Source organism: Ogataea angusta, assembly GCF_019207475.1.
Source record: "Ogataea angusta isolate 61-244 chromosome Unknown 61-244_NODE_6_length_652341_cov_89.526226, whole genome shotgun sequence".
Taxonomy (NCBI): Eukaryota; Fungi; Ascomycota; class Pichiomycetes; order Pichiales; family Pichiaceae; genus Ogataea; species Ogataea angusta.
Window position 1 is genome coordinate 508,232 of NW_025065220.1, and position 25,822 is coordinate 534,053.

The 25,822-nt window shown below is 49.4% G+C and overlaps 15 protein-coding genes across 15 annotated transcripts; 7 read left to right on the plus strand and 8 right to left on the minus strand.

The window, feature by feature from the left end:
- Nucleotides 1–93: 93 nt before the first annotated feature.
- KL928_003326 (uncharacterized protein) lies at nucleotides 94–1,430 on the plus strand (the record flags this gene model as incomplete). Its single annotated transcript, XM_043203901.1, has 2 exons — nucleotides 94–289; nucleotides 352–1,430. 2 exons carry the CDS (start codon nucleotides 94–96, stop codon nucleotides 1,428–1,430), a joined length of 1,275 nt encoding a protein of 424 aa, XP_043059579.1.
- Nucleotides 1,431–1,649: 219 nt separating this feature from the next.
- Nucleotides 1,650–2,786, minus strand: KL928_003327 (uncharacterized protein; the record flags this gene model as incomplete). Its single annotated transcript, XM_043203902.1, has 1 exon — nucleotides 1,650–2,786. The coding sequence occupies one exon, from the start codon at nucleotides 2,784–2,786 to the stop codon at nucleotides 1,650–1,652; it is 1,137 nt and encodes a 378-aa protein (XP_043059580.1).
- A 153-nt stretch (nucleotides 2,787–2,939) lies between these two features.
- On the minus strand, nucleotides 2,940–5,621 carry KL928_003328 (uncharacterized protein; the record flags this gene model as incomplete). The annotated part of the gene is made up of 1 exon (XM_043203903.1): nucleotides 2,940–5,621. One exon carries the CDS (start codon nucleotides 5,619–5,621, stop codon nucleotides 2,940–2,942), a length of 2,682 nt encoding a protein of 893 aa, XP_043059581.1.
- Nucleotides 5,622–5,932: 311 nt separating this feature from the next.
- On the plus strand, nucleotides 5,933–10,018 carry KL928_003329 (uncharacterized protein; the record flags this gene model as incomplete). The annotated part of the gene is made up of 1 exon (XM_043203904.1): nucleotides 5,933–10,018. The coding sequence occupies one exon, from the start codon at nucleotides 5,933–5,935 to the stop codon at nucleotides 10,016–10,018; it is 4,086 nt and encodes a 1,361-aa protein (XP_043059582.1).
- Nucleotides 10,019–10,025: 7 nt separating this feature from the next.
- KL928_003330 (uncharacterized protein) lies at nucleotides 10,026–10,720 on the minus strand (the record flags this gene model as incomplete). Its single annotated transcript, XM_043203906.1, has 2 exons — nucleotides 10,026–10,053; nucleotides 10,113–10,720. The coding sequence occupies 2 exons, from the start codon at nucleotides 10,718–10,720 to the stop codon at nucleotides 10,026–10,028; spliced, it is 636 nt and encodes a 211-aa protein (XP_043059583.1).
- Nucleotides 10,721–10,874: 154 nt separating this feature from the next.
- On the minus strand, nucleotides 10,875–11,890 carry KL928_003331 (uncharacterized protein; the record flags this gene model as incomplete). Its single annotated transcript, XM_043203907.1, has 2 exons — nucleotides 10,875–11,088; nucleotides 11,169–11,890. The coding sequence occupies 2 exons, from the start codon at nucleotides 11,888–11,890 to the stop codon at nucleotides 10,875–10,877; spliced, it is 936 nt and encodes a 311-aa protein (XP_043059584.1).
- A 52-nt stretch (nucleotides 11,891–11,942) lies between these two features.
- On the plus strand, nucleotides 11,943–12,719 carry KL928_003332 (uncharacterized protein; the record flags this gene model as incomplete). The annotated part of the gene is made up of 1 exon (XM_043203908.1): nucleotides 11,943–12,719. One exon carries the CDS (start codon nucleotides 11,943–11,945, stop codon nucleotides 12,717–12,719), a length of 777 nt encoding a protein of 258 aa, XP_043059585.1.
- Nucleotides 12,720–12,790: 71 nt separating this feature from the next.
- On the plus strand, nucleotides 12,791–15,640 carry KL928_003333 (uncharacterized protein; the record flags this gene model as incomplete). Its single annotated transcript, XM_043203909.1, has 1 exon — nucleotides 12,791–15,640. The coding sequence occupies one exon, from the start codon at nucleotides 12,791–12,793 to the stop codon at nucleotides 15,638–15,640; it is 2,850 nt and encodes a 949-aa protein (XP_043059586.1).
- A 186-nt stretch (nucleotides 15,641–15,826) lies between these two features.
- Nucleotides 15,827–16,090, plus strand: KL928_003334 (uncharacterized protein; the record flags this gene model as incomplete). The annotated part of the gene is made up of 1 exon (XM_043203910.1): nucleotides 15,827–16,090. One exon carries the CDS (start codon nucleotides 15,827–15,829, stop codon nucleotides 16,088–16,090), a length of 264 nt encoding a protein of 87 aa, XP_043059587.1.
- Nucleotides 16,091–16,127: 37 nt separating this feature from the next.
- KL928_003335 (uncharacterized protein) lies at nucleotides 16,128–17,909 on the minus strand (the record flags this gene model as incomplete). The annotated part of the gene is made up of 1 exon (XM_043203911.1): nucleotides 16,128–17,909. One exon carries the CDS (start codon nucleotides 17,907–17,909, stop codon nucleotides 16,128–16,130), a length of 1,782 nt encoding a protein of 593 aa, XP_043059588.1.
- A 581-nt stretch (nucleotides 17,910–18,490) lies between these two features.
- Nucleotides 18,491–20,239, plus strand: KL928_003336 (uncharacterized protein; the record flags this gene model as incomplete). The annotated part of the gene is made up of 1 exon (XM_043203912.1): nucleotides 18,491–20,239. One exon carries the CDS (start codon nucleotides 18,491–18,493, stop codon nucleotides 20,237–20,239), a length of 1,749 nt encoding a protein of 582 aa, XP_043059589.1.
- Nucleotides 20,240–20,284: 45 nt separating this feature from the next.
- On the minus strand, nucleotides 20,285–21,421 carry KL928_003337 (uncharacterized protein; the record flags this gene model as incomplete). Its single annotated transcript, XM_043203913.1, has 1 exon — nucleotides 20,285–21,421. One exon carries the CDS (start codon nucleotides 21,419–21,421, stop codon nucleotides 20,285–20,287), a length of 1,137 nt encoding a protein of 378 aa, XP_043059590.1.
- A 65-nt stretch (nucleotides 21,422–21,486) lies between these two features.
- On the minus strand, nucleotides 21,487–22,716 carry KL928_003338 (uncharacterized protein; the record flags this gene model as incomplete). The annotated part of the gene is made up of 1 exon (XM_043203914.1): nucleotides 21,487–22,716. The coding sequence occupies one exon, from the start codon at nucleotides 22,714–22,716 to the stop codon at nucleotides 21,487–21,489; it is 1,230 nt and encodes a 409-aa protein (XP_043059591.1).
- A 38-nt stretch (nucleotides 22,717–22,754) lies between these two features.
- On the plus strand, nucleotides 22,755–24,053 carry KL928_003339 (uncharacterized protein; the record flags this gene model as incomplete). The annotated part of the gene is made up of 1 exon (XM_043203915.1): nucleotides 22,755–24,053. One exon carries the CDS (start codon nucleotides 22,755–22,757, stop codon nucleotides 24,051–24,053), a length of 1,299 nt encoding a protein of 432 aa, XP_043059592.1.
- A 5-nt stretch (nucleotides 24,054–24,058) lies between these two features.
- On the minus strand, nucleotides 24,059–25,525 carry KL928_003340 (uncharacterized protein; the record flags this gene model as incomplete). The annotated part of the gene is made up of 1 exon (XM_043203917.1): nucleotides 24,059–25,525. The coding sequence occupies one exon, from the start codon at nucleotides 25,523–25,525 to the stop codon at nucleotides 24,059–24,061; it is 1,467 nt and encodes a 488-aa protein (XP_043059593.1).
- Between the last annotated feature and the right edge of the window lie 297 nt (nucleotides 25,526–25,822).

Consider the following 25,822-nt stretch of genomic DNA (forward strand, 5'->3'; position numbering starts at 1 on the left):
GTTTACGTGTCACGGTTACCCTGCCTAAAGTTTTTCCAATTTGGTCGACGAACACCAAATGGCAAAACCATTTCTTGAGAAAACCATTACAACATGTCTGCCGAGGGAGAAGAAGAATTATTGGACTACTCCGATTCCGAAGAAATCAACGTGCAGCCAGCTCAACAGGCTGCCGCTGGCGACGAGGGAAAGGAAGAAGCAGACAAAAAGGGTTCTTATGTCGGAATCCACACCACTGGTTTCAGAGACTTCTTGTTGAAGCCTGAGCTTCTGAGAGCCATTGCTGATTGTGGTTTTGAACACCCTTCCGAAGGTAAGTGCGAGACTTTAGGTTGCAACTAACAATCCCAGTTCAACAAGCTTGTATTCCTCAGTCCATTCTTGGTAATGACGTTCTTTGTCAGGCCAAGTCTGGTCTTGGTAAGACTGCTGTTTTCGTGTTGTCCACCTTACAGCAACTGGACCCTACACCTGGTGAGATCTCCACGGTTGTCATCTGTCACACCAGAGAACTGGCCTACCAAATCAAGAACGAGTACGCCAGATTCTCCAAGTATATGCCTGAGGTCAAGACTGAAGTGTTTTACGGAGGTGTTAACATCAAACAGGATGCTGAAAAACTGAAGAATAAAGACACGTGTCCACACATTGTTGTTGGTACGCCTGGTAGATTAAACGCCCTGGTCAGAGACAAGCTGATCAGACTGAACAACGTGAAGAATTTCGTTATCGACGAATGTGACCAGGTTCTCGAACAAGTTGACATGAGAAGAGATGTTCAGGAGGTCTTCAGAGCCACGCCTTTCCAGAAACAGGTGATGATGTTCTCGGCTACGCTGTCGCAGGAGATCAGACCAATCTGCAAAAAGTTCATGAAGAACCCATTAGAGATCTACGTTGATGACGAGAAGAAACTCACTCTGCACGGTTTGCAACAATACTACATCAACCTGCCGGAGGAGAAGAAGAATCTGAAACTGGCCGAGCTTCTAGACTCCTTGGAGTTCAACCAGGTCATCATCTTCGTCAAGTCGACAAAGAGAGCTACCGCATTGAACAAGCTACTGTGCGACTCTAATTTCCCATCCATTGTCGTCCACTCTGGTATTCCTCAGGAGGAGAGAATTGCGAGATACAAGCTGTTCAAAGAGTACAATAAGAGAATCTGTGTGTCGACCGATGTTTTCGGGAGAGGTATTGATATCGAGAGAATCAACTTGGCTATTAACTACGACTTGCCAAGTGAGGCTGATCAATACCTTCACAGAGTTGGCAGAGCTGGTAGATTTGGTACCAAGGGTTTGTCTGTGTCGTTCGTGTCGAACGAGCAGGACCAGGAGATCCTGAACAAGATTCAGGAGCGGTTTGACGTCAAGATTCAAGAGTTCCCTGCCGAGGGAGTCGATCCATCCACCTACATGAACACTTGAATCACCTGAATCACGTGACCATAAAAAAAAGTTGTACTAGTGTATTTTACGTATTGGAACTAGAAAGATATTATAGTATAACCTGTATGTTTGGTGTGTGGTGTTCGGTGCTCGGAGTAGCATGTGCATATTTCTCTCTTGCATACTATATCTGCATCCTTGGCATGATTGTCAAAAAGAATATTGTACGTGACTTTATTCACATCAAATAGTTACAAATTATGCCCATTTTCCGAGCAATGCCATCAGTCCTGCTCCCACGCACATGACCACGTAAGCGAGAACCATCTTCTTAATGTTCTTTTTGCCTCTGAACTCGTCGCTAAAGAGGAATTCGTGGGCCATCAGCTCTATAAGACCAGTATAGAGCAGGATTCCTGCCGAAATCGAGTCGAAGACACCATTGGTGATGAGAGCTCTACGAGAGTTTGGTGGGTAGCTCTTGCGCACTCCAAGACCAATAGCAATGGCAATTGGCGTACAAATACCATACGCACCAGCGAGCAGCCATGGAGTGAGGATTCTCTTCTTGTCCCAATTGACCATAGCAATTCTGCTTCCCAGACCCAGTCCCTCGAACAGCTGGTGGAAAACGACAACGATGTAAAGGTTCACAAATTCATCACCAGACACGGCCAAAGTCAAACCAACAAAGACAGAGTGGAAGACGACACCAAACTCCAGAACGAAAACGTTGAGTAGCTGTCCATAGTAGTATTCTTTAGTTTGGTCCTCGGCAAGGGTGCCAATAACCTCTGGGTCTTGGTGTTCCTTGGCATGCTGGTAGTGGCGAGGAGACATGTCCAAAATAGCGGTGTTGTTGCCATTCGGAGCACCACAAGACGGCACCTGGGTCTCTCTTTCGTACGCTGGCTCGAGCTCGCTCTTCACGTCCTCTTCGTTGGTCTTCTTGACAAACAGGTCGGTTTCACCGAAGTGAGAGTGGTTGTGCTCATGGCCAGCGTCCATGCCTGCGACGTTAGCCTCCATCCACTTGTAAGCCATAAGCTCTGCGAAAAACATCACCATCAAGGTAATCAAACAGATGCCAAAAGCCATCGGGTAGGCAGTGAACGGGTCTCCCAAACATTCGTTTCCCAAAGCGTCACTGGCCGGCTCCAGAAGATGTATGAGCGAGGTGGCCACAATCACTCCAGATCCAAAGTATTTTGCAATGAAAAAACACCATGAAGGAAGTCTAATAAAGGAATATCTAGAAGACAAAATTGGGAAGTATGCTCCAAAGGCAGAAGCCACCAGAACAACAAAGACAGCACTGATACGTGCTCCCCAGTGTTCGCCGTCATAGTCGTTGTCAGACACACAGCCGTCTTCGTCGCGTCTCCAGAGATCCATTGCTGCCAACAATCAGGCGAAAATCCCGGTTTTTAAAGGAAATTCGTCTTTACCATATTGGTTATGCACATGCAGAGTGTGGTCCGTATTCGACTAGAAAATTTTATACACCCTAGTGGTGCCTTACGTAAACATGTATGTATATTATGCGCTTTATAATTTGGTGGCAGGCTCGTCCTCCTCGTCGTCCGGGTCTCTGGAGGACGAGGCCAGCGCAGCCAGACGTCTCGCACGCTCCACCTCGGACTCCTCCTGGTTATAGCTGTCTGTGCCGTTGGACGAGTCGGAACCCGTTGATGAGTCTGTATTTTTCTGCGATGACGAAGGTGGAGAACTCACAGTGACTTTACGGGAGTCTGCAGTAAGGAATTTTTTCAGCTTGTTCTCTAGCTTTTTGTCCTGCGGCCCGGCATCCGTTGGAATCAAGTCGTCGTTCGAGACTTGACTTTGCTCAAGGTCTCCGGCTTTTTCCTTCAACAGTCCAACCATCTTCAATGCCTTGTCGAGGGTGTCTGCTTTTGCAGCTGCAGGTTTCTTCTTTTGGTTAATTTTGAATCTTCCCACAACCTCTCCGTCAGCGTTTTCGATCAGGATGTTATCGTCAATGCGGAAACCATGGTATCTTTGTGAAGCGTGAGGTTTATTGTTCTTGTCACGTTTGACCTTCTGGCCCAAAAGCATTTTGTGGTCTGCGTCGGTCTTGTTCACCAATTGATCTATTTTCTCTTCTGGGCGCGAAAAGTCCTCGATCTGGATTTCTTCTCCGTCATTCGTCCGACTGCGTTTTTTCCTTTGCAGGTCGGCGAGTCGGCTCTTCAACGTGCTTAAACTGTGCAGACTATGCAAGCTCTTCTGATCGTCTGATTCTGCGCGTGGTGCAGTAAACGTGTGCATTATTTCTCCGTGCTGGTCCTCAATAATGAGCTGTGTACCGTCTCTATAACCATAAGTTGGAATTTTTAGCTCTCCGTCTATCTCAACTGGTTGTATATCATCGTCGGTGAGTTCAAAGTCTCTTTGCAATTCCGCCATTCTTGGCGATGTGATCTTCATCAGAGGAGGACCCATAATTTGTTCGCCGTGTTCGCTGGACTGGTCAGACCGGTCAACCTCCTCTACCTCAAGACGGGTGGTCAGACTCTGGTCTGAACTCTCTTTAGTAGGCTGGGCCTGAGTGTTGTTTTTTCCAAGATCCAACGTCTCCACGGCAGGAGGGGCCCTTCGCTTTTCTCTGATTTTCCTATGCATTTTTTTCTTTTGCTTGCGTCTCTTTGCAACTCCTGCTGGTTTAGCAGAGGCCGTAGTGTCGCCGGCATCCACATTAGTCGAGTCACTGGTGTACGTCTTCTCCAATGGCCCGTTGTCGTGGCTTGCCTCGGAGGGAGCCATGGTATCAATTCTTTTGATTGAGAAGGAGGTGCCGCTTTTTTCCAGCTTTGGAAGTCTCGAGATCCATCCTCCGCCGTCGGTCTCCACCTTTGTCAGCGTCATGGTGAACGTCATTGTTTGCAGATGGCGGCCTAAGGTCATCACAGCAACAGAGGAACCGTGCACTATGATACTGCTGAGCACCAAAAAACAAACAGTCGGCCAAATGATTCTGATTAGCTGATGGTACTCTTCCACGTCTGGATATTGGGCGGTGGGGCCGTGTTCAAGGTGCAGGACATGGGCCTCCAAATCGCCAATGGCCAGGATAGATGCAAAAACAGCACCCACGCCAATTGGACCAAAATGGCCCACAAACAGGGCCTCTTTCCAGTTTTTGATATCGGGACTGAACGGCTTGATCGCCAGCACTGCCGGGATCCGTCTCAAAAATATCACCACGATCGCAATGCACACGAGTCTCCACCAGTCGAGGCCGAGCGATTTATTATTAAATTGCTCCCACGGGATAACGGTGCCGAAGTAGACGAAGTAGGCCAAGTTGAGCAATAAGTCAATGACCGAGGAGACGTGCGACTCTTCTGTACGCTCGGTGAAACGACCGTCCCAGGCAAAAGTAGCGCCGGCGGCAAAAGAAGCCAGTAGATCGTCGACACCAAGTATGGCTCCAAAACCTGCGCACAGGAGCGCAAGCATAACGTAGAACGCCAGGAACGACTCTCTATCAATAAGGTCTTTTTCTTCAGCATACTGGATAAGTTTGCGTCCAAGGAATCCAATGATCCCGCCTAGAATGCAGCCAAAAAGACACTCGTAAAGAACCGTGACTGTGATCCAATCACGCGCGATGGCCCCCGCGTTCGAGCCGTGGATAATGATGTTGACTGCAAGGTAGACAAACGGCACAGACACGCCGTCGTTGCATGCGGACTCGGCGGTGAGAAGATTCCGCAGATGGGCGGGCACTCTTCTTGCAAACTTACCCTTACCAACAACTGCCTGTGCAAGAACAGGATCTGTGGCAGTGATGCAGGCGGATATCAACAGACCGTATCCGTAGTGTAGCCCGGGGATGATGAGCCATATGAACAGTCCTATAACCAGCCATCCGATGGTCATCACAGGGATCAGAAGCAGGAACACCCCGAGCCAGTGCTTCAGGATGTATTTCTTTGGAAGCTCTACGGCGACAGCCACTATTTCGATGCACAAAATGACTCTGCTGATTTCCAGAGTTATGTAGTCCTCGTTACCCCACGAGGAAGGGTTGAACCAGTCCAAACAATGCGGACCAACTATGAGACCGTATATTGTGGCCACAGAGGCCTCACCAATATACAGTCTTTCCTTTATAAATAGCGAGCAAAGCGAGAAAAAGGACGAGAATACCGCTAAAACGGCATACGCCACATGCGCTTTGTCTGGATTTATATGTTCCCAAACCATTTCATGTCAAAATACTAAAACTTGCTTGAGTATTTTAGAGAAAAAAACATGCTTCTTATCTGCCAAGAGGGTTATGAGCGTATACTGCTCAAAGGGTCCGGATCTCCTGGCTGAAACGCACTGGGATGAGCCGTTCGCAAGACTTATAAGTGGATTTTTTGAGTTTCTCGACTGAGGCAAAATCCTGAACTTTCACCAAAATCGTTTCCTCCCCCTTGTGCCCTTCATCATCCTTGAACAGTAAGTCTCTTTTATGCGCTTCACGATTTTGAAAATAAATAAAAATTTGGACTCCTCACACCTTCGATTTTATGGCCAAAAAGAAGTCCAAGCAGACACAGACTCCCCCGCCGAAAGAGACGCCTTCCGGGGAGACGGGCAAGAAGGGCCCCATAGATGCTGCTACGCGCAAGGCCGGTCGGTCTGCCGTGGCGCAATCGTCGAGCTGGACAGGCAAGCTTCCGGGATCACTACTCCATGAGCATTGTCAGAAACAAAAGTGGCAGAAAGTCGAATATGACATGAAGAAGACCAAAGATGGATTTATTGGCATTGCCAAGCTTGCGTGGAAAAATCCAAAAACCCAGGAAACGATAGAAGTCCGAATGGTTCCAAGTCAAGTGATCAAACCCCAAGAGACTGCTCTGGAAGCTCGACATTACGCTGCCACCTATGCTTTGCATCGCATCGCGTCCGATAAAAATATCCACATGGTGTTACCGACTAATCACAAGCAGCTGTGGGCAGACTTGGAAGCCGAGAGGAAAAACCTCGTCAAGCAAGACCCAGAAAAAGCCAAACGCGAATACTGCTCAGACCCCTTCAGCATGATTCTTGAGCAGCGCAAAATGCAGGAGAAAAGACAAAAAGATCAGGAAGCACGAAGACAAGCAGATCTGAAAAATAAGAAGCCAGTAATCTCCATTGGCGTCAGTAAACCGCAGCCGCAGGTTTCCAGAACGGAGAAATATGTTTCTGATCAGATGCGGTTTCCTAGAAAAGTATGGGATAATACTGTTTTTATTGATCTAAGGCCAGAAATAAGGGCCTTGGTCGAGGACTGTATCCGGCACCACATTGGATGGTCGGAAGAGCAGATTGAGGGTGAAAACTCCAAAGTTGATGCCAAAGCGTTGGAAGCACTAGGGTTCAGGAAATTGCACGTTGCAGAGTCTCTGAAGTATACAAATACGTTTACCGACGCTTTAGAGTGGCTCATTTTCCATATTCCCGAAGACGATCTTCCGCCTCTTTTTGTGAAGGACAGCAAGGACTCGAACGTTGAGCTAACTATTAGCAAAGACTTTAAAAAGGAGAATATTGTCAAGAGACTCAGAGAGGGAGGGTTCAGTGTGAACCAAATAGAGACGGCCATTAGCGCCTGTGGATACGACGAAATCCTTTTAGGGGCATATCTGACGTCTACGCTTATTGACTTTGAGACCGACGCTCAAGAACCGGACTCGGCTGAAATCTGGCAGGAGGAACTCGACGGACTGGTAGCCATTTACGGAGACGAAAAAGTAAAGCGATTAAAGGAGAACATGGCTGAAGTCTCCCTGCATCCAGAGGGAATTGACGAAGGTCTTCTCGCGCTAAAGGTTTACAAAAGCCCCAACTATCCCCAATCTTTCCCGGGCCTGCATTTGGTGGTGAAAAACAGCTCCTACAAATTAGCCAACTACATCAAAATATCCATCATCACAAGACTCCTGTTTTACATTGTGGAGAACAACGTTCTTGGCATGCCGATGATCTTCAACTGCATTGAGTGGTTGGAGCAGAACATTCTTCAGATCGTTGAAAATCCGGGTCCCCTGGTGAAAGCTACCGTCAAAAGAGAACGCCGGCCGACCGAGAGCACTTCGTCGTTCAAGAACGTCAAGCGGCAGCGCCCAAAAATCTCCAGAGACCTGAATCGTCTCTCCAGCGACTACGCGGCCAGAATCCAACTATCCGAATATAAAGAGATGGTTGGAAAGCGTGCCAAGCTGCCTGCGTGGCAGAAAAAAGAGCAGCTTGTTTCTGTCATTAACAGCAACCGTATCTGTCTCATCACTGGAGAAACTGGTTCAGGAAAGTCCACACAGATTGTGCAATTTATCTTGGACCAGCTCAATAGCCAAAACGATTTCTCCACCAACATAATTTGCACTCAGCCAAGGAGAATTTCTACCATTGGGCTGGCGGACAGAATTTCGGACGAACGAGTCAGCACATGTGGCAGCGAGGTCGGATACATAATTAGGGGCGAAAACAAAACATCCAAAGACACTCGAATCACATTTGTCACAACAGGAGTTCTGCTGAGGATGATCCAAGGAATTGTCAGCAACAAAGACGCAAACAACACGCTTTTCGAGAACCTGGGCTACATCTTTGTTGACGAGGTGCACGAGCGATCTGTGGATGGAGACTTCTTGCTGATTATCCTGAAAAAAATCCTTAAAATGTACCCAAAGCTCAAGGTGGTGCTGATGTCTGCCACCATTGACATTTCCGTGTTTGACAAGTACTTTGAGTCCGGGGTTTCTCACGTCCACATAGAGGGCAGGACGTTCCCTATTCAGGATTACTATCTGAATGATATTCTAGAAGATTTGCAATTTACAGTGACAATGAGAAACGGAGACGAAATCCAGCCAAAGGCCGACTCAAAATATTTCGAGCTGGGAAATATCAATTACGACCTGATTGCCGCGTTGGTGGAGAAAATTGACGCCGACCTGCGCGCACAGTCAAACAACGGATCCATACTGATCTTCTTGCCTGGAGTGATGGAAATCAGCAAGTGTCTGGCGAAAATAAATGGTCCTTTCTGGACACTGCCTCTGCACTCTGCGCTCAGCTCCAAGGACCAGAAACGGATTTTCAGACCTCCTCCTCAAGGGAAGAGAAAGGTTGTTGCTTCCACAAATGTTGCGGAGACGTCTATCACGATTCCTGACGCTGTGGTGGTGATTGACACTGGAAGGGTGAAAAGCGTCCATTTTGACTCGGCTTCTAACTCGACAAAACTGGTGGAGTCCTGGGCCTCGCAAGCAGAATGTGGACAGAGACGAGGAAGGGCAGGACGTATCCAAAACGGGTTCTGCTACAAGCTCTTCACCAAGGAAACAGAGACCAAGACAATGCGCAAACACCCTATTCCTGAGATCAAGCGCACAAGACTGGAGAATTTGTACCTGGTGGTCAAGTCCATGGGCATCAAAAACGTCCACGATTTCCTGAAGTTGGGTCTGGACCCGCCAGACGTGGAAAATGTCGAAAGCTCCAAACAGCTGCTGACAGAAATGGGCGCGTTGCACAACGATAACTTGACAAAACTGGGATCGTATTTGTCAACGCTGCCAACAGACCTAAAGTCTGGCAAGCTGCTTCTTTTTGGCGTTCTTTTCAAATGTCTGGATAGCTGTCTCACTCTAGCAGCCATCGGAGTGACAGGAAACCCATTCATGGTGAGAATGGAGAACCGCGATGAGGTGAAAAGAGTCCAGAACAAATTCGCCAAAGGCTACGGAGACTTCATTGCTATTCTGAACGCTTTCAATGAGTACCAGAACTTGGATCCCAGAAATCAACGCCGCTGGCTGGAGGAGAATTATCTGTCCTATTTGACCATGAACGAAATCCAGTCGACAAGAACGCAGTACATTTCTGCCTTGCAAGATCTTGGCTTCATCCCCATGGACTATCTGAGATCCAAATCCTCGATTATTCTCAACAAAAACTCGGCTAATTACCAGATACTCAGCTCATTGATATGCTCTTCGGCGTACCCCCAAATCGCAAGAGTACAATATCCAGATCCCAAATACATGGCAAGCGTTGCTGGATCGATTTCCCTAGACCCCGACGCAAAGAGTATTAAGTTCTGGATCAGGAACGAAAAATACATCAAAAATCATGACGACCAGCTTCCTGCTACCCGAGCTTTTCTCCACCCCTCATCAACGCTGTTTAGCGTTAAAAACTCAGCTGGGTCAGGTGGAGAGCCGCTTGTGGAGGACGAGAACGGCAACGTCGTTTTCACACCTACAGAGTCCAATAATTTGACCTCTCATTTCGTCACTTACGGAGCGTCGCACACCACAACCAAGCTTTACATCAAAGACGTGACGCCCGTTTCTATTCTAGCGGTCCTGCTATTTGGTGGTTCGATATCGTACGATCTTAGTACCGTCTCGTCCGGCAAACCATCTCCAGGTGTTGTCATGGGACAGTGGCTACCTATAAGAACATGGTGCAAAAACGCAGTCCTGATCACGAAAATGAGACATCTGCTTGACGAGGCCCTCAATGAGCGGTTCTCGCAACCACATTATGACCAGATGAACGAGTTCAGCGACGAGGTGTTGAAAACAGTGGAAAAAATCATAGCAATGGAACTGAAATGATCACTCGTTAATTTTGTAGGTGTTTATCCCGCAGTCTTTCAAAACTCCTTGTTTAACCCAAAAGGTCAGTCCCTCACTGACCAGCTTCAGTGACATTTGGAGCTTCATGCAAATTATAGCGAGTTTCACCTCGCTGCCTTTGGGCATATCTAGAAAGGAATATAGAATAGAAGCCTTATCGGCAGAAACTTTGAAATTTCTCATTTGATTGCCAATCTCAACATCAATGTCCACATAGGTAAGAGACGGGAAGATGGTGAGTTTGCGTCCTTTTTTCTTATTCTTGAATTCCTCTTCGTAGTCTTGCAAATAGCTCTGGATCTCTTCAGGTAATTTGAATTTCTCTTCTGGCAATTCCGGCCAATACATATGTGAAATGATGGATGCGTGCACTTTATCTGAACTGATGAGCTTGTCCAGCTTGCGACTTTGAATGACGTCTTTCATCATAACGTCCAAAGACCCAAACTCTGAGTTGCCGAATCTCGATTTCAGCAGCTGGAGCTTGCCATAGACTTCCCGAACATCGTAGTTTGTGATACGAAGCAGCTGTTCGGAGAAAACCTTGGTTAGTTCACTCATGAACACGTCTTTTGAGTCGAAAATTGATATCAGTGATTCCACCACATCTTCCACCACTCCCTTACGGAAATCAGGTAAAGCATCGACCGGATCAGGAGTCCAATCCAGATCCCGCTCCATCTCGTGAGTGAGATGTTTCTTCTTGTCTGACTGACGCAGTTCAATGGCAAGCTCAATCAGTTTATTGTCGGTTGACGTATCGAGCAGCGCAAACACGATACGCTCAATCGTGTCTTCTCTATCCCTGAGATACGCCCTGATGGGTCTGCACACTTTATCCAGCAAGACGCCACGATGATCGATGATCAAAAATGACCGAATGGTTGAAATGTAGCATTTGATAATGTCGATGGTGTTCACGCCAGCATGAAGTAACCTCTTCCTTGACAAATGGATGAATGAGTTCACTAGTTGGGCATTCTGCTCTGCGGTTGACATGCAAGCACGAAGTTCCTGAAGAGCAAAGGTGGAATCCGGATAGTCGACCACTATGTCAAAGCTCTCGCCGACCCTTAGCTTTACCAGCTCATTCTTGACTAACGCGTCCAAAGACGAAAGATTGCAACACGGCAGAATATCGCCGAGCTTTGGAACAAGAATCTGGTGGGTCCAGTTCGAGAGATCTTGGAGCACAGGTCTATTCCAGACTCCTGAGCATTTGGTCTGTACGTGTAGCTTGATCCGGTTTTTAAATAACTCGATAACCATCTGAGTCAATTCATCGCCGAGTTCTATTTGAGTGAGTATCTTCGCGGTTTCTACCAGCTGTTCATGGGACATCAAGCTCTGGTCTGAAAAGAGTCCGTTGTCGTACCATTCACGAAGACTGGCAAAAACAACGGGATCCAATGCCGTTGTCTGGAAAATAGCGTTGATACAGCGTGTCACAAGTCTGGTTTGATCGGCAACCAAGGCAGTAAGCGACGCAAAGTACATTGTTTTTTGTCTTACATTGACAATCCACTCGAATAAACTGGGGACGTTGGATGTCGTCGGGGACTTGGCCATTGATCGCGCAAGCTGTCTCCCCTGGTTGTTCAAGTGGAATCTCAGTAGTCTCATAAGCCCGTCAAATAAGATTTCGTTGCCAGTCCCGATGTTACGGAGCGAGTTGCGTACCCTCAGCGGTGGCTCCTCCAGATCAGCATTTTGGACGTCCAGGACTTCCGCAATCCAGTCCAAAACTTGCGAGCTATTTGATGAAGGATCCTCTTGTTCTAGAGACAGCACATTTGCTGACGAAGGAGTGAAAACCTCCAAAAAGTTCTGCGCGTTCAAGGACAAAGGCATCAAAAAGACATCAAATAAACAAAAAAAAAAATATATATAAAGCTGGATCAACATGTCTGTCAGACCCGCTACAGTCAAGAAGTTTTTGGAGGTTACAGGAACTGACTCAGAGGAGGTCGCTGCCTTTTTCCTTCAGAGAAACCAACAGAAGCTTACACACGCCATCAACGACTTCTTCGTGAACCCGCAGCTGGCAAAAAATGTTAAGAAGGAAAAGGTGACAGTCAAGATTGACCCCAAGGTCAAGGAGATCTTTGATCAATATAAGGAGCCATTGCCAGACGCTCTGGGAAAAGCCTATATTGGCATCGATGGCACGGTGCGGTACATCTCCGATTTGGGATACGAGCCTGAAGACATAGCCATGCTAGCGTTGGCAGAGTTCTTGGAGTGTCCGTCCGTTGGAGTGTTCAAAGAAGAACCGTTTGTGACCAACTGGTCGAAAGTCAAGTGTAACACCATCGAGAAAATGAGCGACTATGTGAGAAATGAACTGGCAGTCAAGCTGGCAGAGGATGAAGAGTATTTCAAAAAGGTCTACCAATTCACCTACAAATTCATTCTCGAAAAAAACGAGCGCAACGTCCCAACAGAGACTGCTGTAGAGTACTGGAATCTAATGTTGCCAGAAACCTATAAACCAGAATTGGAGACGTTCGTCAGGTTTCTTCGAGAAACAGATCACAAGGGCATCACCAAAGATCAGTGGAACATGCTGTATCCGTTTCTCAAAACATACTATGAGGACAACAAGCTTTCGAACTATGACGAGTCGCAATCGTGGCCCGTGCTCATGGACTCGTTCCACGACTGGCTCCTGGACTCGTGATCTACTTTTCTGGTGCACGGGTGTTTGTTAGAAGAGGAAAAATTTGAAAAAAATATTGATCAGATTCAAGTATGGTGAAGTCGTATCAGCGTTACGAGCAGGCCGGCTGGATGGGTGTCATTGCCTCCCAGTCCAACACTGTGTTTATTGGTAACGACATTGCACGGAAATCTGTGGGACAGGTCATCACGGGGGGGTTGGAGGACATTTTGGTCTGGGATATCAAAACCGGAGAGCTCATCAAAAGACTGCGAGATGGTGCCAATCCAGGAGCGCTAGACTCGTCAACACAATCGGCACCAGCACATGTGGTGAGGCTTGAGCACGAGCCGCGCTCGAACATCCTGGCTGTGGGATATAGCGACGGCACCATCAAAGTTTGGGATCTGACCTCGAGCTCTGTGATAATCAATTTTTCGGGCCACAAGTCTGCCATTTCGATGCTCCGATTCGACCGTTCGGGAACACGCCTTATTTCGGGATCCAAAGACACCACGATAATCGTGTGGGACCTGGTTGGAGAAACGGGTCTTTTCAAGCTGAAAGGACATAAAGATCAAATCACCGGGTTCAGTCTTCTGTATGAGCCAGAGAACACCAACATCGACGAAATGGAAGACTGGCTAATCAGCACCTCCAAGGATGGTCTAATAAAGCTTTGGGATCTGAAGTCACAGCAATGTATAGAGACCCATGTGGCGCACACGGGTGAATGCTGGGCTTTGGGACTCAGTACCACCAAAGAACTTTGCATTACAGCAGGCATGGACACTCAACTAAAATTCTGGAAGATCGATTTATCTCAAGAGGACAAAAAACTCATTGAACAGGGAATTTACGACAAGCAAAGCAAGAGCAGATGCACAGAAATAGGGTTCACAATCACGAACCAAGGAGAATTTTTCTTTGCCTCCAACACAGACAGGACGGTTGAGTTTTTCCGTCTCAGAGCGGAGAAGGAGATCAGCAAAGCCTCGGCCAAGAGACAGGCTAGATTGAAGGAGAAAGGCATGAGTTCGGAGGAGATCCAGCGCGCATTGGATGATGCCAAGGTCAATATGTTGATTGCTCCTTTCACGACGATTCACACAGAAAAATCTAAAGTTCGCTCCACCACATGGGCCCTCACAAGCAGCCGAAAGCTCGATGTGGTGGTCACGCTGACGAACAATGCTGTTGTCTACTACCATATTCCTGTTCCGGAAGCAGTGCGCAAACACAACCCAGTGGACAAAATAAGTGAGGCGAAATACTCTCTATACAACTTGGGACATAGACAAGATATCAGGGCTGTTGACATTTCTGACGACGACAAGTTGCTTGTCACTGGTTCTAACAACGAGCTCAAAGTGTGGAATATAAAAACCAAGTCTTGTATCAGAACAATTGAGAAAATTGGCTATGTTTTGTCGGCTTGCTTTCTTCCCGGAGGAGCTTTGGTGGTGATAGGAACCAAGGAGGGTGCCTTGAGACTTTTAGACCTTGCCACGTCCACGGTTCTCCACTCGCTGGAAGACGTGCACAACAGCAAGGCAGTGTGGTCGATCGACCTCACTCCGGACGGAAAGACGATCATCACCGGTTCTGCTGATAAAACGGTCAAATTCTGGGAAATCCAGGTGGAGAAAGAGCTTGTTCCGGGAACTGTCAGCAAGTACGTCAACCGTTTACAATTAAACCACACCAGAACATTGGAGGTGAGCGACGACGTGCTCAGTGTGAAGGTTTCTCCGGACTCCAAGTACCTGGCTGTTGCCCTTTTGGATAACACCGTCAAAATCTTCTTTTTCGACACGCTGAAGTTCTTCCTCAGTTTGTACGGACACAAGCTTCCTGTGCTTTCAATTGATATCTCGTTTGACTCGAAACTGATTATCACGTCTTCCGCAGATAAGAATATTAGGATCTGGGGACTGGACTTTGGAGATTGTCACAAGTCGATTTTCGGGCACCAAGATGCAATAATGAAAGTCAAATTCATTCCAGAATCCAAGAATTTCTTCAGTTGTTCCAAGGATGGGATGGTGAAGTACTGGGATGGCATAAAATTCGAAAACATCCAGAAGCTGGCTGCGCACCACTCTGAGGTCTGGAATCTTGCCGTCAGTAACTCTGGCGAGTTCATGGTGTCTGTCTCGCACGATCACAGTATTAGAATATGGGAAGAAACAGACGACCAGGTTTTCATTGAGGAAGAGCGTGAAAAGGAGATGGACGAGCAGTACGAGGAAGAATTGCTTGACTCGTTAAAAGGCGACAGGGCAGTGAACGAAGACGAAGACGAAGACGAGGTGGCCAAGGTGTCGAAACAGACGATGGAGACGCTCAAGGCTGGTGAGAAACTGATGGAGGCTCTAGATCTTGCTACCAAGGAGCTGGAAGAGACCCAGCAGTACGAGCGGGACCTACAGGCTTTCAAGCTCAAAAGGTCGGCCAAACAGCCTGTTCAGCCGACCCGAAACCCCATTTTGCAGGCATTGAACGTGTTGCCAGAGCAGTACGTGTTGGACGTTCTCACCAAGATCAAGCCGTCGCAACTTGACGACGCGCTGATTGTGCTACCATTTTCGTACACGGTGAAGCTGCTACGTTTCATTCGTGTTTGGACGGCTGGCGCAAACTTCAACAAGAACCTGACCTCGATCTCGGTCATCTGCCGCACGCTGTTCTTTGTGATCCGGTCCAACTCGATGGAGCTTGTGAGCCAGAAGGACGAAGAGTTGCGCAAGGAGTTGGACGACTTACGTAATCAGCTCAGGACCATGCTCAGGCAGACCAACACAGAGGTCGGCTACAACATCGGCGGTCTGAATTTCCTGAAAACCCAGTGGAGCAATCACCACAGTTACAATTTTGCTGACGACAAAACATGGGATGACCAGGATAAATCGAGAAAAAGAGTTTACACTACCTTGGCCTAAAAAGAAAAAACACACCACCAAAGAATTCGAAAGATCTCCTGACCGGTACTAAATATGGCAAGAGATAAGAAGTGGGGCCACGCCTCAGCAAAGCGATGACTGCCACCTTTCTTATACCACACGGTATAAATAGCATGTAACGAGAAGCTTGTAGTTGTACAATTTTATTAACTCTAGCAATTCATCATGGCAGTGACTCCAATGAAGTTCTTAGGCGGTGTGTCTGTGGCGGCACTTCCCGTCATAGCAATAGCGTACTCCGCAAGACCAACCTTCTCCAACGCCATCAAGTCGAAGCTCGACCAGGAAAGAGAGGAGCTCAAGAAGCAGCACGAGTACAAGACTGACTTCTACCAACCAAACGAAAAGCAGGACAGGCTTCTGGTGAACTATCTGAAACGCACAGATAAGAAATCTAGTGGGTACACGCCTGACCTTCCACACGTCTGATGCAAACAATATATTCAATAGTAATGAATCATGACTATTATATTAAATTCGGACCGTTGTAGACTCCGCTGCCAAAAGGATTGTAGCCCGTCTGGTTCTGTGCGAAAGGGTTGTATCCCGTTTGCTGCTGGTTCAGTCCTGTCATCTGGGCTTTATGCTGTGCAGCGGCCTGCTGTAGCTGGAACACTGCCTGTTGATGTGCCTGCTGCTGGCTAAACTCCTGCTTGGTTTCTGGAAACACAGGCACGGTTGGCAAATTCTCCAGTCCGCCTGCCGTTGGTTGGCTACGCAGCGGCTGAGCACTCACAGACGCCGATCTGAATGGATTCGTGCCGGTGTCGGTGGCTTCTAGCTTGGCGAACGGATTGTTGCTGGAACTGGACCGCTCGAGTGCAAACGGATTGGTCGACTGTCTTTTGAGGTTTCCTTTGAGCGACGAGGTTGTCTGCCTCTGGATCGGCGGCTGCGGACTGTAGCCACCAAAACCTGCTCCGGTGAACGACGATGTCAGCTGTGGATAGACATTTTGCTCTGCAGGAGGCGGGACCGCGTCGAAACTCGAGCTCCGTTGCAAATTGGCCGTCTGCTGCGGCTGGAAAGGCTGAAATGTTGACGTTTGCTGGATCGGCTGTGTTTGCGACATGTGTATCTGTTGTACAGGCTGAGACTCTGGGATTTGTTGCAATGGCAGTGCAGTGTGGAAACTCTGCTGCGCAACAAATTGAGGCTGTCCAGTGAAATTGCCATTGACAGGCTGGTTGCTAAATCCCGTGGCCACTTGAGAGAATCCGGCGAACGGATTGTATCCTGTCTGCTGGAACACCAGGCCATCGTTAGGCAGCGACTGCGTTGCAGCCTGGGGAGGCGGCACAGTTTGCTGCTGCTGCTGCTGCTGCTCCTTGGTTTCCTGGGGTTTTCCGTTTTTCTTGCTCTCCTTTTCCGCCAAGTACTGTCTTCTGTTGATGTCGAAGTTCGCGTCGTGCAGATACTCGTCCAACGAGTCGGTGAGCCCCGTCTGTGCGTGTCTGATCACCGGCACGTGCAGCTTCGTCACGTGCTCCAGGTGTTTGGCGACGCGCAGAAAGGCCACCACCTGGTCGGTTTCCTTGGTGAAGTGTTTGTAGATCTCGAAGGCCCGCTCGGCGTCGTACTTGCTCAACTCGAAAAAGTGTTCTAAAATGTTCACCACACCCTCGTTCAAGGCCTGGTACAACGACAGCAGGTCGTTGACGAGCATTCTGAAACTGAGAATGATGACGTCGTTGTTGACCTCGGCCTCCTCGAAGCGACACCGCACAAGTGCGTCCACCTGTTTCTGGACGCTCTCGACCTCCCGGAGAAGTCCCTTTTCGACGCTCAGCGACCGCAGACGGGAGCCGGTGTCCTTTGTCGACCACGAGCTCACAGGCTTCTTCATTTCCCGGATGTAGTCGTGTTTCACGTTCGCGTACTCCTTTGCGCGCGTGGTGAGGTACTTTGAGTAGTTCTTGAGTGTTTTCAGGTCGCCTCCGTTGGAGATGAAAGTGCCGGACTTAGCGATGTTGCGACACTCGAGCATGTGCGGGTTTCGGGCCAGATAAGAGATCGTCACGTCCTCCTCGCCCTCGCGTATCATGATGTGGGCCACGATGAGCGCCTTGTACACAATGGACCAGGCAGTGTCGTCTAAACGAACGGCTAGAGACCGCATGATGACCCGGAACTTCTCCGACTTCTCGCCGCCTGCCGTGGCCATCAGGATGGGCTCGATGTACTTTGGCTTTGGGGGCGCCAGCTTGATCTTCGTGGCCCCCTTGACTATCTTTTCGTACGTGGTCATGCGACGGGATAAGCTTCCGGCTGGTGAATAGAAAACAATATTTTCTGGTTATGTGCCCCAGATAGGCAGGTGAAATATTATGAGCCCTAGGAGCCGGTGGGGAGGAAGGGGGGAAGCGGCTGGAGAGCCGTGAACGCCGTGAAGCTCAGGTGTGTGCGAGTCGCGGCGCGCTGGGCCAGTACGGCCGCTGGTGGAAGGAACTCTGGCTGGCGGTTGCAGGGCCGTGTTCCTGCCCCTGTGTCTGCTCTTCCCAGCCTGACTGGGCGTCCATGTGCTCCCCCGCGCGCTCGCGCCGCGACAGTTCGCGACTCGCGTTCATCATGAGACTCACCGTCCGCTCTGGTTGTTAGTTTGCTGGCTCCCGGATCCACTTACCATGCAGTTCAGACGTGATTCTGCGCCGCTGGAGCTTCTTGGAGCACGCCGTCGGCGTCCTGTCCGGCGTCAGCAACCCCCCGCACACGCTCCAGCCGCTGCCTGCCGCGTCCAGCTCGTCTCTGCCTCTTTTCCTATCAGCCATACGCGTAAATAAAATAATAATTATTCTGGTGCAAAGTGTACCTATCTATGCTTTTTTGCTAATGACCAGACCAAGCACACAAGCACTTCTCGGCGACGATATTTCTCTGGAGCAGACGCTGACCACTGAGCTGAGAGCCGATCCCGACCAAGACATGAGCGACCTGTACAATCCCATCAGGTCGACCGGCTACATCGTGGTGCTCACGCTGATTGTGGGGGCCCTGCAGCTCGCATGGTCCACAGAGTTCAGCGAGGCCACGCCGTTTCTGCTGTCGCTCGGCGTCTCCAAGCACGCCCTCGCCCTCATATGGCTTGCCGGCCCGCTCTCGGGCACTTTTGGCCAGCCGATCGTCGGATTGCTGAGCGACAAGTGCAACCTCGACTGGGGCAGAAGGAGACCGTTTATCATTGGGGGCTGTCTTGCCACGGTGCTGTCGCTGTTGTATCTGTCGCACTCCGCCAACATCGTGGGCTGGTTCCTGCCGAACCGCGACCAAGACACTGTCAATCGGTACACGGTGCCGTTTGCTGCGGCCGGCATCTACATTCTGGACTTCTCGATTGCCGTCATCCAGGCCTCGTGCCGCGCGCTGATCGTCGACGTGGTGCCGAGCGCCCAGCAGCAGATCGCCAACGCGTGGGCTGCGCGCATGATTGGCGCCTTCAACATCGTCGGGTTCTGGATCGGCACCTGGGACCTGGCCGCGCTGTTTCCCTGGCTCGGGAGCTCACAGTTCAAAGTTTTGAGCTGGCTCGTGGCCACCATCATGCTCGTGCTGACGGCGTTCTCGTGCTGGGCCATCAAGGAGCGCAGCCCGCGCTACGACCTCGCTATCCGCATGGAGCGCAAAAAACAGGAGAAACGACTCAAGGACATGGGCATCGACGAGGAAAACGCCACGGTGCTCACGGTGGTGAAATCGTTCTTCTGGCAGGTGCTGCGATCGATCGCACGGCTGCCGCGCCAGGTCAAGATCGTGTGCTACGCAGAGTTCTTTGCCTGGATCGGCTACTTCCCGATGCTCTTCTACACGTCAACCTACGTGGGGGAACTGTATCTGTACGAGAACGGCTACAATAACCCGCTCAGTCTGCCTGCCGACGAGCGCCAGCGGCTGCTGGACGAAGGCGTGCGACGCGGAACCACAGCGCTGCTCGCCCACGCCGTCGTCACGCTCGCCGTCGACCTGCTGTTGCCCTACCTCGTCGACAGGCTTAGGGACAACGAGTGGATCAACATGCGCCGGCTATGGATCTACTCGCACGTGATTTTTATCGTGGCCACGCTATCGACGTTCTTCATCACCACCTCCGTCCAGGCCATCGTGCTCTTTGCGTTTCTGGGAATCCCCTGGGGCTGTGCCGTGTGGATCCCATTTGCCCTGATCAGCGAGGAGATTTCGCGCATCAAGGACATCAAGGCCGTCCAGATCTATGACCAGTACAGAAAACAGAGCGTGCCGTCGTCTGCCGAGTCCGAAAACACGCTAGTCACGCCGGAAACAAGCTTCTATCTGTCGAAAGTCATGGTTGCAAAATACGACCACGTCGTCTACGACTCGGGCATTCTGCTGGCAATCCACAACGTCTTCGTCTCTGCGCCCCAGATGCTCTCGTCGCTAGGCTCCTCGTTTCTGTTTAAGTTGCTTCAAAACAGCGACAAGAACTCGTTCGACGACTCCCTGGGCTGGATCTTCCGCGTTGGCGGCATCATCGGGATCGGCGCGCTGGTTCTTAGTATCCAGGTGAAAACAAACGCCCAGCTTTACAAGGAAGACAAGGCCGAGGCGCTCACGATGCCCGAGTGAAAAAAATAAACTAAGGAAAAAAATGCACTTATTTTCATTTTTAGCTCACTCAAATAAATACCCTCCCAGTTCGTAGACGTAGCCCAGACAAAGCTTAACGTGCTCCGCTATGTGTAGCATGCTCAACTTGTCGATCGTGTCGCCCGTCGTGTGCACGTACGGGTTCCAATACTCACGCTGGGCTTCTGCTACCATTCCGGCTGGGAACCCGTTCATGTATGCGCTGTAGTGGTCGGAACAAGGGTAACCGCACGTGGTCTCAAAAACAGGGATTTGGCAGTACGTCTCAATCACCTGTCGTAGAAACTCGTTCAGATACGGCGAGGTGTAGTCGGTGATGAGTCCGAAGTGCTCCGGGTGTCCTTTTCGGAGCGACTTTGCAGCGTAGCCCGTCATGTCCTGCTGGAGCATGGCAGCCACTTTTTTCTGCAGAAAATACGCGTTGAAAATATCCAGCGAACCAAGCATGCCGCCCTCTTCCGCCGCGTAAAAATGGAACTCGATGTTATTAGGAAAAGCGAGCCCGTGCTCCGTCACGATCCGCAGCGTCTCCAGCAGTGTCACCACGCCAGAACCGTCGTCGTCTGCGCCCGGAGCGGGCAGGAAAGAGGGCAGCACCAAGTTCATTGAGTCGATGTGTGCTCCAAGGACGATTGTCGGCCTTTCGTCAGAACCGTTGGTGCCCTTTATCTGCAAAATGTACGACGATTGCGGGAACTTCTCGTGATTGACCACGGTCAAGTTGTAGTTCTCTCTGCCACTCGCATAGCCCACAAGCTTGCCATAAACCCAGACGGAAGAGTCCAGGTATTTTTCTGACTGGTAATACCGTGACTTGAACGAGCTGAGCTCCTTCAATGTTCCGTGGATATTGGAAGGATCGATATCCGCGAGCAGCGCGTTGACCTCTTTCGGGTGGAACTCGGACCCATTGGGATAATTGTACACTACCACGGGTTTTTCCAGAGCAATGCTGACCGATTGACCTTCTCTCATGGGTTCCAGCAATGTGGGATACCGGGCGGTGAGGTCCAGAAACTGCGTGTTCTGCTGCTTCAGCCGCCACCACTCGGTCTCCGTCACCTTTGTAAGCTCATTGGGCTGCAGAGAAATTAGACGGTACTGGTGGCCAAACAGTGGCAGCGCTGCTGCCAGTCCAATAAAAAAAAGCACAAAAATCATATAGCAATTTTAGGAAAAGTATGGGGTATTTTATTTTATTTTATTTATTTTATTGTATTACTATATTATTTTCTATGTACATTGAAATACTTACACAGCGTGGCATGGCGGTTTTTAATTTGTTCGGTGGCTTCGAACCGCGTCCCGCGCTGGTTGATCTCGGATTTCGGTAGGAGAATCGTCGTCGCGTCCACGTCGTCCGCCAGTCTGCGCGGAGTGGTGCTGCCGCTACCAATGGTGATGTTTTTGTCGATGTTGTCGAAATCAACACTTGTGTCAATCTCTGACTCAGAACAAACATTGAACCAGCGCTGCAGAATCAGGAGACCGCGCTCGAGCAAACGAGGATCGTCTGAAAACACGAAAATTGACGAGTACGCCTGCACAAGCTGCACGTCCAGCTTCACCTTCTGCCTCTGAGCGGCCCGAAACTGTTTTTCTGCCTCGCCCACCGCTTCCGTGTAGTTGTCGCTGTGACGCAGACTCAAAAAGTACTCCGTGTACGTGAAGGTGTCCGGCCGCATGTTGTAGTCCTTGAGCCTGTTGAATACTCTGATTGCAAGCTTGTGTTTTCCAGCGAGTCGGAGTGCTTTCATGGCTGTGTTAACGTGAAAAATATTAGCTACAGGCTCCTTTTTGCAAAGCTCGAGCAGCAGGAATTCGTACACCAGAACGGCCTGGTTCTCGGTTATCTTGGGCGTGTTCGAGTTGGGGTGTTTGGCAGTGGCAAAAGCGTCAAAGAAAATCGTCAGCATACGTCCATCTGGACGCAGGCCTCTTTTTTTAACATGCTGGTTCAATAGCTCCCAGATCATGTTCAGACGGCCCTCTTTGGCCAGGAACTTCATGATCGTGCCGTATGCGAAAACGCCATTTGTGCCAGCCAGACGCGCTATCTCCACCGCGCGCGGCAAGTCTTCTCGCTGAAGAAACTTTTCGGTTTTCTGGTTTATCACCATTGAGTCTCCGAGCTGAACAGCATTTGTGCCCAATATATTGTATTTGAGTCTTTGAACTTTGGTCTTGAATAGCCTTTTCAGCTCTTCTGGACTGAATGCGGTCATGGAGTTCACTTCTGGAACTTGTTCCAGCGGGATCTTGAGCAGATTGGACACCATCACTCTGGCAGAATGACCTTGTAAGGGCTGCGAGTACTTGGTCCTCAGCTTCCTCCTCAGCCTGGCCTCTAACTTCTCTGTGTCGGGCAAAACTACGCCTTTTTTCACAGCCGTGACCAGCTTGTTTTTGGTCTTGCTGGCCTGCAAAACCGCACTGAATCTGAACGGCCCAAACATGAAAAAATTAATCAAGCTTTATTTTTTTTGTCTAAATCATGTATTTGGATCTTTATCTTGACAAATACGAAAAAGGTCCACTGTACGTGAAACGATTGGCATACATATGTCTGGAATTTCCCGTCTCTTCAGACGTGGTCCACAGATTGCTGGACATGATTGTGGACCCAAAGTCTCCTTACAAATATTTTAGGGACACCCCCCGCCTGCTGAGAATCAGTGACAGCCAAATATACCTGCAACGCTACAACGAATTGCAGGCGGCAATCAACTCGAAGCCGAATTTCGATGACGAGCTGCTCAAGCTCGCCAAACAGGAACCCACGCAGGCCAATTTCGAGCGCATAGTCGACCTCTTGCATCTGCGCACAGTGCACACGCTCATGACTACTGCCTCGAGCGATAACATTGGTGATAACTCAGGTTTTTACTATAACTTGGGGCCAGAATACTCGGCCATGTTCCGAAAACGCTCATTCAGAGAATTGCAGAAGCTGATGGTGTACAAGGCCTACGACGGCAATCTGGCCTCGTCCACGGTGTTTATGCGGCGGAAATTGCAACAGGTCTTGGAATACGAGCGCGACGACGAGAGCGATGAGGACGATAGAATGGGCTCCGACGAGTACAGTTTGGAAAAAGAGGAGGCCGTTGCATACTGGACTTGTCGATGGTATTTGCTCTATGCGCTTTTTCTGGGCAATAACTATCAGGCAGTGATTGAAGAATACTTCCAACTCATAAAGGAGCCAGCCATTGCCGGTTATACTGCTTCAGACATTCTGACAAACGAGTACAGCAATGAACTGATTTTGAGAGAGTATCTGCTGCGCACTGTGTGTTTCTCCGTCCTGGTGGCGGAGAAAATGCAAAACCTGGAGACCATATGGACGGAAATGATCAGAGAAACTTTCTCCTCGGATCCGCCCTTACGAAAACTCATAAAGCTCTATACCGGTTGCCGTTTTTCTGATCTGAAAAGTATCCTCAACGAGTTCCAATCGGAATTCGACTACGACGAGCAGCTTTCCCAAAGTTATAGGCTCTGGAAACGGACGTTTGAGTACAAGATATGCGTATTCTATCTGTCGCTGGTGAAAAAAGTGACTTTCGATCATCTGGAAGCGTTTTTGGGAACTCCAAGCGAGGAGATCACTAAACTGATCAGTCTGTTCAAGCTACGAGTCAAGATTGATCAGAAAAACAATCTTGTCGAGTTCCAGGACACCGATAGCTACAACGACCTGGACAGACAAATTCAGTCGCTGAACGATGCTACTGTGGCGGAAATGAGAGCACTGGAAATCAATAGGATGGTTAAAGAGGCGTTCGATTGACAAGTCTATGTACAGCTCCAAACATCAACAACTTCATCCTCGAGTTTGGTGGTCACGCCTCGTTCTGCTATGGTTTCAATGTCTATAATTTCTTTTGCTGCCTCTGCTGTCAAAACCACATAATTATCTTCTCCGACGGCAATGTCATCTTCAATTCTAATTCCCATTCCACGGAAATGTTTAGGCCATCTTGAGTCGTCAGGCACATAGACGCCAGGCTCTATGGTAACTACCTGGCCCTTTACCAAAGGTGCGACACGAGACTGTGAAGGCACGTCGTGCACATCTAAACCCAAGTTATGGCCAATATAATGCGGATACAAATGGCGCATCACCTCATAACTGGTGAGCCCGTGGAATCCACAGTTGCGCAGCTCACTGGTCATGATACGGACGCTCTCGTCGTGTATGTCTCTAAGGGAGTATCCTTGTTTCTGTGTGCACAGCTGAATACATTTCTGTTCAACGTTCAAAACGGCTTGGTATAACTCGGCCTGTGCGGAGCTGAACTTACCATTGACGGGCCAGGTACGGGAGATGTCTGCACAGTATCCGCCCAAAGATCCACCAGCGTCCACCAGAACGAGCTCGTCCCCCTTGAAAACCTGGTCGTTTCTTGTGTAATGGATACAAAGGGCATTCGAGCCGCCTGCCACCACAGGGATGTAGGCGCTTTTGTCGCAGCCCCCAGAGATAAAGCGGTACTCCAAAAATGCATGAAGCCCTTTCTCTGTCTTGAATCGTTTAGCATAGGCTTGGTTATAGGCTCTACCGGATATTTTACCAGCCATTCGCATAACTCGCAACTCTGCATTGGACTTTATAGCTCTTAGCTCGGTCAGGTAGTTTTTCAATGAGTAGACATGACAGTTCTGGCTGCGCAAGAGCGACTCGATCGACTCGCGGTTTGTCGCCTGTTTGTCTGTGGCGCTAAAAACGCGACTAAAGATCGACTTCTTCGAGTCCTCGAAATCATAGAGCACCTTTCTATAGTCTTTCAACAGCGTACGCAGATAGTTATGCAGGTTGCGGTTATCTGTGGCATTGTCCGCGTTGAAAATCTCCTGCACACCGTCAACACCCGTACGCACACCTTCCCATAACTCAGAGTTTTCGTCTTTTGGGGGGACCACCATATGGAAGACCAGCGAGTCGGGATCCTCGGTGGGTTTCTCCAAGACGCAGACAGAGTCCGGCTCTAGCCATCCTGTAAGATAGAACAAATCGTTGTTCTGCTGGAAGTTATAGAAAACTGCCCCTGAGGCGTATTTCACTGTGTTACCTGGAATAATGGCCAGAGACTTGGCAGGCATCTGTTCAGCTAGTCGGTACCGTCTGTTGAAGTACTCCATTGCACTGATGCCGGTGGTAAGCTCGCCTGCGCGAACCAGATGTGGTCTGGTTTCGTGGATTGGCTGTCCGGCCTGGAAACTGGCATAGCGCCGGAACAGAGCTCTTGGAAATCGGAACATAAATTTTTCAGTTGCAACTCAGGGCGATATATAGAAATTGCGGGAGAGGGTGATTTTATTGGTAAAGGCAACATGTAAACTTGCTGATCCAGAGGAGCCAAACTGGCCGATTCTGGTGTTGTCTGCCTTCTTTGCTCTGCCCAGTTATGCCATAACTTACCTCCAGCCTCTACCAAACAAAACGGCCTGGCTAGCTCAATCGGTAGAGCGTGTGACTCTTAATCACAAGGCTGCGGGTTCGAGCCCCGCGTCGGGCTTATTTTTTCTCTGATCTCTCTTGTGCATATTTTTTTTCTA